Source organism: Chiloscyllium plagiosum, unplaced genomic scaffold (genome assembly GCF_037043375.1).
Source record: "Chiloscyllium plagiosum isolate Xiang-an unplaced genomic scaffold, Cpla_swu_hap1 HiC_scaffold_11, whole genome shotgun sequence".
Lineage (NCBI taxonomy): Eukaryota > Metazoa > Chordata > Chondrichthyes > Orectolobiformes > Hemiscylliidae > Chiloscyllium > Chiloscyllium plagiosum.
In genome coordinates, this window is record NW_028270149.1 from 40,065,101 (window position 1) to 40,079,963 (window position 14,863).

Sequence of the window (14,863 nt, forward strand, 5' to 3'; positions counted from 1 at the left end):
GGTAAAGAACAAGGAAGGCTCAAATCAGGCTCTAAATTTACCAAAACTACTGTTGACTCCTAAAGGCTGTAGGGACACTCACAGGTAGACAAACGAGATGTTCTTCAAACTTGCACTCGGGCACACTAGAAAACAGTAGCAGGCCTGTGAAACTACGCTGCTGTGGTTTGAAGTGGCAGGCACCTGGAAGCACAAGGTTATTTTTGTGGATACAGCATAGTTGTTCTGCAGATCAGTCACCCAATCTGCGTTCACTTCCCCATGTGGAGAAGACCGTATTGTGAACATTGAACACAGTAGACTAGATTGAATGAAGTACATATCAATCACTGCTTCGCTTAGTTGTTGTCTTGTGACTTGGATGGTAAGGAAGGTGGCATTACACCTTGAGAGATTGCTTGGGAAGGTGCCACGTGGATGTGAGGAGACATGGGCAGTAGAGGAGAAATGTGCCAGAATGTTCTGGAGGGACTGACCAGCATTCAGCACAGTTCACCCGTTTTGTCACTCGAAGCTCTTCCCATCTGTTTCAACATTTCCTCTGTCCTGGCCCTCCATCCACGATCTCCCTGTCTACCACATCTCTGTCTCAGCATCTTCTCTATCTGTAAGCCCAGGTCTCACCCACTCTGGCTTCAGCAGAAGCAACAATCTCTCCAAGCCACTGACAGCTCTGATGAAGAATCACCAGACCAGAGATGCTGTTCTATTTCCACTGAAGTTGCCAGACCTGCTGAGTTTCTCCAGCATTTTTCATGTGTTTCAGATCTCCAGCATCCACAGTTATTTGCTTCATTGTAAAATAATTGTCTCTTTTCTACATGGATATGATGCATCTTCAAATAGTGTGAGCAGAATGCAAAGAAAATTACCCCACCCAAAGGGCTGAAAGAAAACCAATAGGAAAAGATTGAAAGGCCAACTTCATAAAAATACATGAACAGGAGGGCTTGCATTATCTGCAGAGAAAAAGCATCTTTACAGGGCACTTATCTGTGCATCAATTGGGAAACCCCACAGCAGTTAACCATAAACCCATAAATCCAGGGCAGTAGGGATTTGGGCCTAATCTTTACATGGCATGCAGCATGGAGCAGCAGTCGGGAAATCGCACCCAGCAGTCACGAGGCGGGGATACAGTAACAGGAAGCAAATCTATTTTAGGCGTTGGTATAGTTGTGTTTGGTGCTCAATGCACAAAAGTGACTGCCAACTTGCAGGGAGACTGCCAAAGCTAGATGCTCTCCTATTTTCAGAGCCATAATGTGTTGGCAGTGGGTTAAAAACACTGACTAGTAACAAGTTTGTATTTCTTATGCTACAAGAATTAGGCGAGAAAAATCAATGGACTCTGCCTCTCTAGAACAAAGACCCATGCCAATCTACATGCTTTTATGAACCAGTAAAGATAAAGAAACAAAATTTTGGTTTCCCCAACAAGAATTATCGATATATTTGCATAAATTAAGGTCTTTTTAAAAAAAAGAGTAAAAAGCTGCTTCCTCAGAAACCAAGTAGGAAGAGAATTAAGTGGATGGTTCTGTAGTACAATCCCCTTCCTCGAATAAGTTTGGGATGAAACACCTCTTACTATTATTAAATACCGATCATTAAAGTAATTTCATCCATTTCCTTATGAAATTGGACTCAACATATAAATATTGCAATTTAGTACTCATGTCAGCAATGCAAATATGTTAATTGCATGTGTTAAGTTTCTGTAGCGGAAGCAGTAGGAGCTTCACTACAAACTGACCTGGAAGACAAAATGTTGATATGGATGCCCAAAATGGAAAGAACCCAAAAATAATGATAGTCACCTGTACAAGTCCAGCAATTTACAGTAAATATTCATGATATTGCATCAAAAATAACATACAGTTACCTTTTACTCAGTTATTGATTATACAGCAGTATTGATACAATGCTGGGGAATGGTAGCATGATTTCTTGTTCACGATATTTGTTTTGCAAAGATCGTAGTTTATTAAAATCCATATCTAATTCTTACGTTAAAGAAAATGAATGTGATGTGTGCATTAAATTTTATATAATGTATGAAAATAAAATAGCATCCTTAATTTTGATATTCCATCATACTGCAAACATCACCAGATATTTGCATATTGTCTCCTTGGTCTTGGTGAGAAGATTGTGAATTGAACAAACTGAAGCCCAACAATAGATTTCTTGAGCCACACCAGTGATCCAGAGAACTGCCACTTCAGTGCTGAATTTTTATTCCCATGATACAGAAAACAAAACATTTGACTAAAATTTAACTTCAGAAACAGGCATCCTTTCAGAGGCAACCATGAAGCCATGAAACTACTCAGTCACAACTTTGAATTCAAGCATTCTGAAAAATGTGTACATTTAGGGAAACTGTAGTTTCTTAGCATTTCATAGAGTTTAAATTCTCATAGTATAGGACATCTAATGGCCTATTCCTCAGCTGCAATGAACAGATTATTTGATTTTCATGTTTAAATGGTTGAAAGTAAATTCAAAACAAATGCCAGAAAAGATTAGTTGATGTAGAACAATATCACATCTTTTCAGTTCTGAAGTGGTTGTTTGAACGTCAATGGTGTATACAGTAGCGTAAGCTGTTGGCTCTTGCACTGCCATCTGCTTTCCCACTGAGGCCTTAAATTTTAATTGCAAAAAATGTTTCATAGATCAGACTTTGCTGTTAACTTATGAAAGCGCTCAAAAAATTCAGCTGCATTGTCCACCCATAAACCTGGCCCAATTAATTACAAAACTCAACCAGGGAGGCTGAGCAATGAGAAATACTAAATCCCATAACAAGCAGCATGGAGGATAAAGACAGGTAAACACAATCAAGGGAATTCCAAACAGGCTTTATAAAGACAGAAAGAGGTCAAACAATGCCAATTTTAACCAAAACATTAACTTGCACAGGGAGAAACACTAAATGGACAATGGTTCTTAATGAACACTCCACATCGGCTTTCAATGTATATAACGCAAACATTGTAGATAAAGGAATGTGAAATATAAAACTGATAAAGACTGGAAAAACTTAGAAAAGGGTATTTAGCATTCTTTAAACTGGATAAAATCACCAGGTTTCGGTGAAATATATCCCAGGTTTCTAGAGAAAGCAAAGGAAAAACAGCAAAAATGCCCATGAAATATTAATATCTTCTTTGTTGAAAGAGTAAAGGATAACTTGACCAAAGACAAGTCAGCCTAGCCTCAGTAGCAGGCAAATTATTAAATGAATTGAGACATCGTATAAATCTGAATTTAAAGATGCATGAATTAATCAAGGACAATCAACATAGATTTATTAAACGTACTGTCTGACTAGTAACTAAGTTTAAGTAATAAGAAAGGTGGAGGAGCAGATCATATTTTGTCTAGTAACCAGACTTCAGCTTTTATAAAAATATACAATTCATGTTAGGCACAAATTAAAACAAAAAGCTCTGAAGATCCAAAACAGGTTCATTAGCAGGATTTAAAATTCACAACGCTTTTGTGACTTTCAGGCTTGTTCCACAAAGTGGACTCCCATCAGACTCAACACTGGACCCCTTGTTGTTCACAGTCTAGATCAAAAACTTAGGATTAATTTAGGTGGAATGACTCAACTTTGAAGGTTATATAAAATTTGGCTACTTTTAGATGGCAAGAACAAAAGCTGTACATCTAGGGAAGTGTTCAACAGACTGATCAAGTGGACAGAAAATTTGCAAATGGAATTCAATCTCGAGAAGTGCTCAGTAATTGATTGGGTGAACACCTATCAGAAGTGTGTAAGACAGTAAGGGACTCAAGGCAGTATGTTGCTTTCCTTTACTGGTTGAGACCCAAAATATTAGCATTATTTTAATTGGTCAATATAAAACTCAAATCTAACAACTTCATTTGGGAGGCTTCAGGTGATCAGTCTGCCATTTAGTCTATAGAGGAGACATGGGCTTATGCCCAAAACGTCGATTCTCCTGCTCCTTTGATGCTGCCAGACCTGCTGCGCTTTTCCAGCAACAGATTTTTAAGCTTATAGAGGAGACATGCCTTCGTAAGGTGCAGAAATGTTTGTATCTCTCCACAAATGCCTAAGGGGCTTGTCACAAAATGTGTCAACAAGCGTGACTGCCTGAGGGCCTTAGCCTGTCTTGAGCCTGTAAAGCAAAAATCATTCTTACATGGTAGTTCAAAGCCTGCCAATAAACAGATGCAGTTTGTCAGAAGCAACTTCTTGCTTCCCATTCTTTGATTCAAAGAATGGTCGCTAGTATATCTTCCTCAGAAAGGCTGCACTATACAGGTTGTTGCAATGGGAGACAGGCAGTGGGTGTTTAACAAGATCACCATTAAGTGGTGAGACATTAGCAGCACAGATTATTTCAATTACTGTGTGTGTTTTTAATCAAATTGCAGATGTAGGGAGGTCTGATGGACAACAGCTTGGGAGGGAAGTTGAAAAGAGGATTCTAGTTACAATCTGCATCAATGGATTTAATATCAAAACTTGCGCATGTGTGAGAGAGAGAATGGGATGACAGGATAAGTGCTGAGGTCCAAGTGGCTATGATAGCTATGCCCCATGAAGATCCAGCAAGTTTGGCAAGTCAATAGTTTCTACTTTTAACCTTGTTGCTGTTTTCTTCAGATTTTCCAGGAAATACAAAGTCCTATCCAGTACCACAAGTATATCAGGTAGAAATCATTCTCTAGACTCTGGCCATCCATTTAAACATGTAATACCGTTCATAATGACAGTCTGGAGGTGTAACACACTGTCTATAATTTGGAGAAATGGAACCCAAGAGGCGATTACTACAAAGTTCCTGCAACTTGGTAAAATATTTGAGAATCTTGACATGGATGAAATGCAAATGATACAACAAATATCAGCACAGAATAAATTGCAGGACATGTTTCCTTGCAGGTCATTGATAGACGCCAAAAGTTAGAATTACCATTGGAGTCTGTTGGTCAGTTTATTTCCGGCACTACTTCTTGACCGAAGAGAAAGCTTTCACCATTTGAAAAACTAGTTGGGAAAACCCCCAATGCAGATTTGGAGTCAGCGATGTAATCTCCAAGGTAATGAAGTAGAAGAAGGCATTCGACAGAGGACTTTCAGCTAGTATGGCCAACAAATGGGCTCTTCTGCAACTTGAAACTATGTTCCATTCATTAATTTGTATAAAGAACTCAGATCTTGTTACTGGAGATTAACCCTTTCAAATACAATATTTTAGTAATAGCTAAAGCAAACAGTATTAACAAACAAATACAATTCGAGCAAAAGAAACATTTTCAAAACTCAGCAGGGAGGGAAAGAGGAAGAGGTTGGAGGAGAACTGTGGATAACATTTGTATTGTACAGCTCCAAATTTGATAATCATCCATTGAAGCAGTGTACTACACTCCTATTAAAAGCCATGTAGCAAAGTGAAATGTCCCTTCAAACAACTTGCCTTCAGGGACTTACTGACACCTGCAACCAATTTCAATCACCATAATTTGCAGTAGCTTTTAAAATTTGATTTATCATCAAACTTCAGATGCAAAATTTTGAAGGGACCAAGGAAATTACTCCAGGACAAGATCACAAATGAAAACGTGAAAAAACACAGGAATTCATAAGCGGCGTGGTTCAGTTACTTTGTGACAGTAAGGTCATTCACTGGACACTGACGTCAGGGCCAAATAAGACAAAGATGCAAACATTCAGATTTATCTTAAGAAGCTAGCAGAGAAAACACATTCAAAATTGATATTCGAGAGGGAAATCTGAAGAAGGTTGGTGATTTCTGCTGACAAGAGTAACAAGCATGAAGAAACCATATTTATTTTGACAGTGCTGGGTGGGAAAAGTCCTCAACAAGACAGCTTTACTAAGAATAGCATATAGAAGTCCAATGAAGGAGCAAGCAGAAGACATGGAATTAAGAATACAGCTAGCAGGTAAATCAAGCAGCGTATATAATAAATCTCTTCTGGGGGCAGATGGGGGGGGGAAGCAAAGCATGTGAATTCACTTGTGAATTCAGTTTTCCAACCACTTTAGCCCACGAAATACACTTCAAACATGGGTAGTAGTAGTCAACTTAGTCAACATAATGCACCCCAAATAAGATTTAAAAGTAGTGTTGTTTGAGGTAAATATTACAATACTAGCCTTTTTTTTAAATAATATGTGCACATCCAGTCGCAGTTGAGGCCTTGGTTTGATACATTTTCCAAAAATCAATCGAAGTTGACAAAGTTCAAGTTAGTTAATTCTGGATTTTGACTTTACCGTCAAAATTACAATCAAAACCGCCAAATTGTAGTAAAAGGTCACCTGATTCACTAATGTTGCTCACAGCAAGAAACCAGTCACTTTCACCTGGTCTACTCAATAAGTATCTCCAATCCTACAGAAGTACAGTTAACTCTTAACTGCATTAAAGTGACCACATGGTCACTTCTAGGGCAACTGCAAATGTGTGTTAACTGCTGGTTTAGTGACGATGTTTTGATCCAGATTTGTATTTCCAAAAGGCATTTGACAAGGTGCTATGAAAGGTTCTTAAGTAAAAGCTGATAAAGACAGAGTAAACCTATCAAGACGGATGCAGGATTGATTAGTTAACAGAAAACAAATAGTATGTATAAAATTAGTTGTTTGTAGGTTTGCAAGATTTAGCAAGTGAAATGCGACAGAGATCAGTGCTGGGATCTCAACTATTTATAACTGATCTTGATATTTTGGATGAAAGGACTGAATGATTGCTAAATTTGCTGATACAAAAAGGTAAGAAAGTAAGTTGTGAAGACATAAAAGCCTGCATATCCAGAATTAAAACTGGCAGTATAATGTGGAAAATGTGAATTTGCTCACATTGACAAAAAAACGCAAGAGTGTGTAGTGATCTAGTTATTGTAATAGAAGAATCACAAAAGGTTAATATGCAGCAAATGGTTAGAATGCATGTAGAATATTGTCATTTACTCTAATATTGAAATTTATTGAAACAGAAGCTTGCATATTTTGCTTCAGTTGGACAGACCATGCTTAGAGAATTCCAAATTCTTGTTATCCCCATGGAACAGCAGCACAGACCACCAACCATTTACAAAAAGACAGATGACTAAACAATTAAAATCCCAAAATACTGAAGTACCACATGATCAATCAGAGCAGGGGAAAAAAATTAGGTCTGGATACAACCTCATGAGTTTGCAGATCCACTATTTACAAGGAGTGAGTGTATTACGTACAATTTGCTCTCTTCATTTAAAAAAGGATATAAATCTTAAAAACAGTTCAAATGAGGTTGATTTTATCAACTGATTCCTGGGATTTGAGAGGGTTATACTATGAGAAAAGGCTGGACAGATTTGGCCTCTGTATGCTGGTGTTTAGAACAAGAGGCACTCTTAATGAAGCATAAGATCCTGTAGCTTCTTTACAGGATGGTCACTGAAAGGTTACTCTTGAGGAAGCAACTAGAACTGGGCAACAGAATTTAAAAATAAGCATTGCCCTTTTAAAATGGAGGAAAATAAAGTTTCCCTCAGAAGAACAATGTGCTTTTGGTATTCTCTTCAACCAGAGGGTAGTGGAGGTGGTGATCATTGAATATATTAAAAGATGGAGCAAGATAAAATTCTTGAACATGGTCAAAATTGATCAAATGCGCTTGAGGGGCCAAATAGCCTATTCTTGTTCCAAGTCCTATGTTTGTACGTAATTTTCCGTAAGAAATTCAGGAACATCACATTAGCTAAAACTTTTAAAACTTAATTTAAATGGTTAAGTTAACTGCAAAAAGAAGCAATACGCTTTAAAAGATGAACTGAATTCCAGAAGTCTCACCTCAGGAGCCCTTTCAGACTATGTGGGGACACAAGAAAAAAGCAGGGAAGGAGGAAAAAAAGGAAACTCTTAAAATAAGCAACAGATGAGGTGTACAACAGTCTACTCTAGATTGTTGTTAAATTTGCTTACACATGCAAATATTTTTCTTTGATGTTCCTGAATACTCAATCCTAATATTTAATCATATCTGCACGTACATATATTTGACCATATTTCAGCACATGTTGTACATTGCATTCCAAAGCAGCATTTCTTTTAAAGATTAAGCACGCAGTCTCCAAGGTTTCAAAACTGAGTAATTTCACAGACAGAAACTTTGAAATGACCATAATGACTTAAAGCTCCCACCCAACAGCTGGATATTTAATATCCAACACAAGTGACAATTAGTCAATTGACCCACATTCTCCAATTTTATTGTTTTTTCTGTCTCTAAAAACCAAATATGAGTACATTTCAAATATAAAAGCACATCACCAAATTAAAAGTTTTGTTTGCAAATGACATTACCATGAAAGGGCTCTATTTCCTTCTGTCTCTTCCTCTAGACAAAGAGATCAGGTTTGCAACTTAACTGATGATAACAGAAGTTCCACTGGATTTTGAATTCATGCTTTCCTTCTAATCTCGAGCAGCATCTGTGGAGATGAAGCAGAGTCAATATTTCTGGTCTAACAACCCTTCATCAGAACACTGATGGCACCCTGAAAGGTCACTAGACCAGAAATCTTTACACTACTTTTTTCCCTACAAATGCTGATAAACCTGTTGCGTTTCTCCACCAATTACAAATTTGTTTCCAGCATCTACGGTTCTTAGTTTTATTTCCTCCTTATATTTCAGCATATATGCAGTCAAAAATATTTTGTATCCATCAGTTTTCTTCAACTACAGCATTCTGGTAAGAACACATTTTCGATTTTGCATTACACATAATTAAAACCTTGTAGAAGTTAACTGTGCTTCCTAATGCAAACCCAAGTTTTAATGATAACATCTTCCAAAACCAAAATACACTTCATGGGCATGAGACAGCACATCACTTTGGTTCATAAAAACAGAAAGCTAAGCAAAGAAATTACTCTTTCAAAAAAAAGCATATCATTAGCCAATTAACTCAGCAAATATAAAATAATCTATAGGGAAGTACTTAAATTGACAAATAAAATGCCAAGTCACTTTATACTCAGTAAACACAAATGAATGCAGTCGGAGCACAAGTTAAGCAACGTGACAAAATGAGTTAATCTGCCTAGACAGTGGTAGACAAGTAAAATTTTTGACATCACCAAGATACATTTAACAGACAAGGGTAGAGTGTGGGGTGCTGGAAAAGCACGGGAGGTCACCATCTCCAGCATGTGCAGTCCTCACATTCTCTTATGTGTAACATTCAGGTAATTGCAGAAATTTAGATGCCGAAAGAAATATATCCTACATACGTATCACATCACTTGTTCCATTCCAACTCAATAGCACCAAACCAGAGGAACATCTGGCTGTATTCACAACTTAAGTGGCGAATATCCGGTAGGTTATCACCCAAATTGGAAACAACAGGAGAAGAAATCTGGTAGTCAACTATACAGGAAATGTGAAAAGGTGAACTAAGGAATTAAACTTCAGGGTTACGACTAGAACAGAAACGTGGAAAGCCAACCACTATAAAGAATTGTGAAAATGTAGTGAGGTGAATATTTCATTGGTTCTACTTAATAAATCGCATGAAGAACAAACATACGTGCAATGAACAATTCACAAGTGTAGGCACCAGCTTGTCACCACACAAATAGTTCCAAACAAGTCAAACAACTTAGAAGCAAATTAAGTCTGTCTGGAATAGGAAGCAATACGTCTGACTGTGATGAAGACCTTGTGGAAAGAATGAATTCTAGTCTAAAGTGCAAAAACTCACAGGAAGAAATTAAGCACTAGAGTAGTTAGGAAATCAAAACATATTTGTGATGATAGGGAGACCTAAGACCGAACTCATTGCATATTGTCATTCACTCTCTCAGAATTTTGAGTATGGCTGAAAGATTTTTTTAAAAGCTTTTTGTCTTGCTGCCATCAGGAACTGGTATTTTGCAAATGGTCATGGGAAACACCAACATTCATACTGGTCGAAGGTGTGAGTGCTAACTGATAGTGAATGCCCCCATTAATGCTGACTGACAGTTAAGTACTAACCTTTTAATTTTAAATCAGGCAGGTTGATTGATCAAGTAAATTATTATTCATGGTCAAAATATTGCCTTGAGAAAATGCCACCCAGTCTGTTAAACTGAAACAGGCAAGGTGTGTGTACCTGTGCAAATTATTTCTATCTGTAAAGGAAACGGTGCCTTGCATTAAATTACACTCAGGAGTTAGTACTTTCCATCAGTTCAAGAGTCAGTTTTCATCTCTAATTGATCTGGCAAATCGTCCCATTGAGTGCAAGGCAAAGATCTTTGTCAAAATGTAAAATTCTCATCCTTGCATGTGTGGACTCTGTTAACAATGTCCCATGCTGCATCAAATTCCACTCATTCATCACTACGATCCTGGTTGTACAGCACTCAATTTAAAAAGTATACTAATCTGGTTTTTCAATCCCTTCAAAACATCTTTCTTGCCTCCCTGCAACCTTGTTACTCAACTTGATCTCTTACCTCAAATTATGGGTTCTTGAGCATCTTCTTCCCCATCTCTCCCCTCATTGAGTCACAGCAGTCCTTGCAGGAACTACATATTGAAATCTCACCTTAAAACATGAATTACCACATCCTACTATTCCATTCATGCTTCAATCGAGTCCCTTGGAACTTATTCACTTACTAAGAATCACAACCCAAGTTAAAATAATTTCACATTTGCAGAATAGTTGGTCAAGTTCTAGGGCAGAGTAAGTTGAACCAAACACGTAGCACTCATGTCATCCAGCAAAAATAAATAAAGCGTGACAAATAAATGAGGAAGGGAAAGTTAACAGTACAATCACCTCATAAAAACAAAAATGTTCTGAAGAAAAGTTTTGAATTATTTTATGCAAACACAACAGTGAAGGACTAACTTTGTTAACAGCAGTGAATACCTAGTTATCAGCAGGTATAAAGCAATTTGAAAATTAAAAGGTAAAAAAAAATCTGCTTACATTATTCATGAGAGATGTAAATAAGGTTGGACAAAAAGTCAATTAAAGTTGAAACATAATGGGCTGAAAAATTGGCACTCAATATTGAGTCAGGATTGGAACAGAACAGAAAGATGGAAAAATATGCCATTTTGCTGACAAGCTCCAATGGAACAACGCAGGAAATCCTTGAACAGCTTCTGATCTAGTAACTAACATGACAAAATAGCTCAGAAGTGGCTGACTCGAATCAGTGTCAGAGACGTACAGCATGGAAACAGACCCTTCGGGTCCAACTCGTCCATGCCAACCAGATGTCCTAACCTAATCTAGTCCCGTTTGCCAGCACTTGGCCCATATCCCTCTAAGCCTTTCCCTATTTATATAGCCATCCAGATGCCTTTTAAATGTTGTAATGGTACCAACCTGCACCACTTCCTCTAGCAGCTCAATCCATACATGCACCACCCTCCACTTAAGAAGCTGTCTCTTAGATCCCTTACAAAAACTTTTCCCATCACCCTAAACCTATGCCCTCTAGTTCTGGACTCCCCCATCCAAGGGAAAAGACTTGTCTATTTACCCTATCCAATGCCCTCATTTTTACTGCACTCATTCATCCCTCAAGCTCCACTGATGAGGACTTCAGATCTAGCTATTAACTTATTTTCCTCAAGTTCACATTTTCTCAAAGTTATTGTTACAATGAAGCAGTTACACAATACTGAACATATTTTCTAATAATAACGAAAACTGTCTGCAAGAACCACAGTACCACAGAACCTAGTAACAGAACAAAAATAGTTAAAAAAAGGAAGAAATTATTGCTTTCCTTATTTAAAACAAATCTAAACATACCTTAATTTGATAAATGCAAACGAAACAAGAGTTGGGATTCATTTCTTGACGGAAGTCAACGATTATGGAAAACAAAGCTATCCAGGTTATCCAAAAGTAAATAACTTGTTGAATGAGACAATCTGAAGTTTGAAAAATCAACAGGTTTATTAAAGTTTAAAATAGCATCATGTTATAATACAGAATGAGGTTTTTCAGAATTGAAGGTGGTAATTCAACCCATTGTTGTATGCCCGAGAGATATTCAAAATCTATTTCCAATTCTCTTTTTCGCCATCCATTACCATTCATTTCAAATATTTAAAACATCACCTTTAAAATGCCACTGCGGCAAATCACGACATGGGTGGAACTTTCAAAAAAAAAAAAAGATTTTTTCAAAACCTTTCTAATAAAGGAAGTCTAAATCTGACCCCAATGCCAGCTCATCAATCAAAACAATAATGTGTTCCATTTAGGATGGCACTTCCAGTCATCATCCATTGAAGATTAGATTTCAAGTGTCCCCAAAATACAATTTCCCATCCCTCATGTATACACATTGACCAATGTTGATTCACTCTCCAGGTTAAATGTTTTGAGTTCAACCTGGTGGAACAGGGTGGGAGCACCCTGACTAAATGGAGAATGACTTGTGGCCTCAGCTCTGTGGATACTGGAATCTCCTCCCTGGTGACCAGTCATCGTAACAATGCAGTATGTATCAGTCATTGTGCGGTGTCAGCGCCTTTTCAGCTGGTCCACCAATATTTTTCACATTTTGAATAGATGTGTTGTTCTGATGCCCACTACATTGCACAGATTTTTTCTTCAAACACAGTCAGGTTCTGCTCATATGCAGCTTGCCATTTTACCATCACCTTTACATGCAATTCTTCCATATTGGAAGTTCCCAATACTACATGCAGATTTCTAACTCCAGCCTAATCATTGTATATGAAAACCTCAGCAGGTACAAAGACTATGAATCATATTGGAGTGTTTAGTTTTATCAAACTATTGTTTTTGGTGCCCTTCTTTTGGGTCTTGGGTGTTCATTCCTCCAAAAGCTTCAGCATGTAATTTCAATTCATTTTCTCAATCCTCAGAATACACCAGCTATTCAGCAGACATTCTAAAAAGCTCAAGTGATCCTCATTTGCTGAACTTTCATAGGTCTTAGCAATTGTCATATCATCCAAGCGCAAAGATCTAATTATATGGAGGGTTTTGTTTTTACAAAATGTATACTCAACTATAGCTCTTGCATTCAATATATTCAAACTAATTACAGTTGAAACACCTTTTAACCCTCAAACACTCTATCCAAATCAATTTCACATCCACATGAACTGCACACCAAAGTCCTTGAAACAAATATGGCCACAAAATTCAAGTAGATTAGATTAATCCTCTTGATATCTCTCCTTTTCAACGAGTGGCTACGAATGTGCTAAACCCAATTCAACAATATCAAATCTGCAATGGTTAGCCTCTATGATGTCATTTGACAAATGGTCAATTTAATCTCACATTTTTTGGCTTTGTCGACCATCAGAAATCTTATCGACCTCTTACTTCTTAAAGAGACATTGACTAGCTGCATTTCATGGTATGATTTGCACATTTTATTAAAATATCCCAAAAATATATTATTGCTTGCAATCCACAGGAATAGACAAGAACGTATGCAATCAGCACCCAGAGACTTTTCTACCTTGACTGCCAATTCAGACTAATTCCTTTCCTACACCGATTTCCAGCCATTATGCTTTCACCTTCACTACTATTTGGAAAAAACCCAGCCGAAATAAAGATATCAACCCTTTCATCTGTCATAACCCCTCTCAGCTCAGCCATTATATTTATTTTTCAGTGTAAAAAGCCAAATATTTCCACTTACCCCTATCGTGATTCCGATGATTTTGTGCAAGTATTTTGTCTCATGTGAAGGTTTCCTAGAGCACCAACTAAGTGCCATAACTTGTGAAGCCCGCCTATATCTTTATTTTTGAAAAGCGGATATGGCCTAATTTTAAGACCTGCTTGTCCTCTTTAAAATTTCTTGATTTTTAAAAACCATACTAAATAACTTAACTGCCCTCTTAGCTCTGCAGGCCTCCTCACCTCCCTCCCCACGTCAGAAGATATACATTACCTGGATCCCAGGAGACTTCAGGGTAGCCAAAATTCACAAAATCACAGATGTATGATACTGAAATAATTCTTCACATCAGCTGTCTCATGCAAAAAAAAACTGCAGACAAGCTCCTGTACTAATACATGTGTTAATTCATTTTCACAACGAAATGCAAAAATAAGGTAGAACATACGCTAGGCTGGGAGGCATTTTCCTCGACAGCTGGTGGAAACAAGTGGCAGTTTTGCTGAGTTAATCTTGTTCTGATATTTTAAAAATAAAAGTTTTGTTTGGAACAACAAATTTGATGACATCTCTTTTTACATTGATCACTGACAAGCGCGTCAGGTTGCAATTACCAAACATAAGCAGTATAGGTATTAGAAAGCACAAGTTTAGAAATAACAGGTCATGTCTAACAAGCTACTGGAAAAACAAGAGTGAAACATACCTGGTAGATCTCTTGGAATTTCAAAAATAGTGAAATTATTATACCAGATTTAGGTTCATAGCTTTGTTGACAAATTCAGTTGGCTGACAAACTTCAATTCAGTAACAAAAGCTAAGGCAATGAATAGAAAGTATAACCAACGAGAAAAAAAACCTGGTATTGCTTCAGAATAGTCACAATTTGTGAAGGCATAAAATGTCTGTAACATCAGCTTACACTTTCAGCAAGTTTGGTAGTTTGGGCAGGTTATGCTTAATGCCCTTAAAGAAACAACAGCCATGTTTGTAAAACAGGCACAGGTTTGGCACATGGATGTTAATGAAATGACAATTAAAGCGACAATATGATGTAGTCATCCATAAAAGGTTCACTGACCAAGGCAGAACAAGTCACAAGCAAGCAAGAAGCCAACTTTGGAGGGTAGGAGACAGTTTTAGTCAGCCCAGTTCTATTAAATATAAAAATGCA

General features: G+C 37.4%; 1 protein-coding gene across 1 annotated transcript in view; it reads right to left on the reverse strand.

The window, feature by feature from the left end:
- Nucleotides 1-8,252: 8,252 nt before the first annotated feature.
- LOC122557285 (non-POU domain-containing octamer-binding protein-like) overlaps nucleotides 8,253-14,863 on the reverse strand; it is a 42,321-nt gene continuing 35,710 nt past the window's right edge. Inside the window, exon 11 of the mRNA XM_043704828.2 lies at nucleotides 8,253-8,490. Within this exon, the coding sequence (XP_043560763.1) occupies nucleotides 8,461-8,490 (30 nt within the window). The 3' untranslated portion in view covers nucleotides 8,253-8,460. The remainder of the gene's footprint in view (nucleotides 8,491-14,863) is intronic.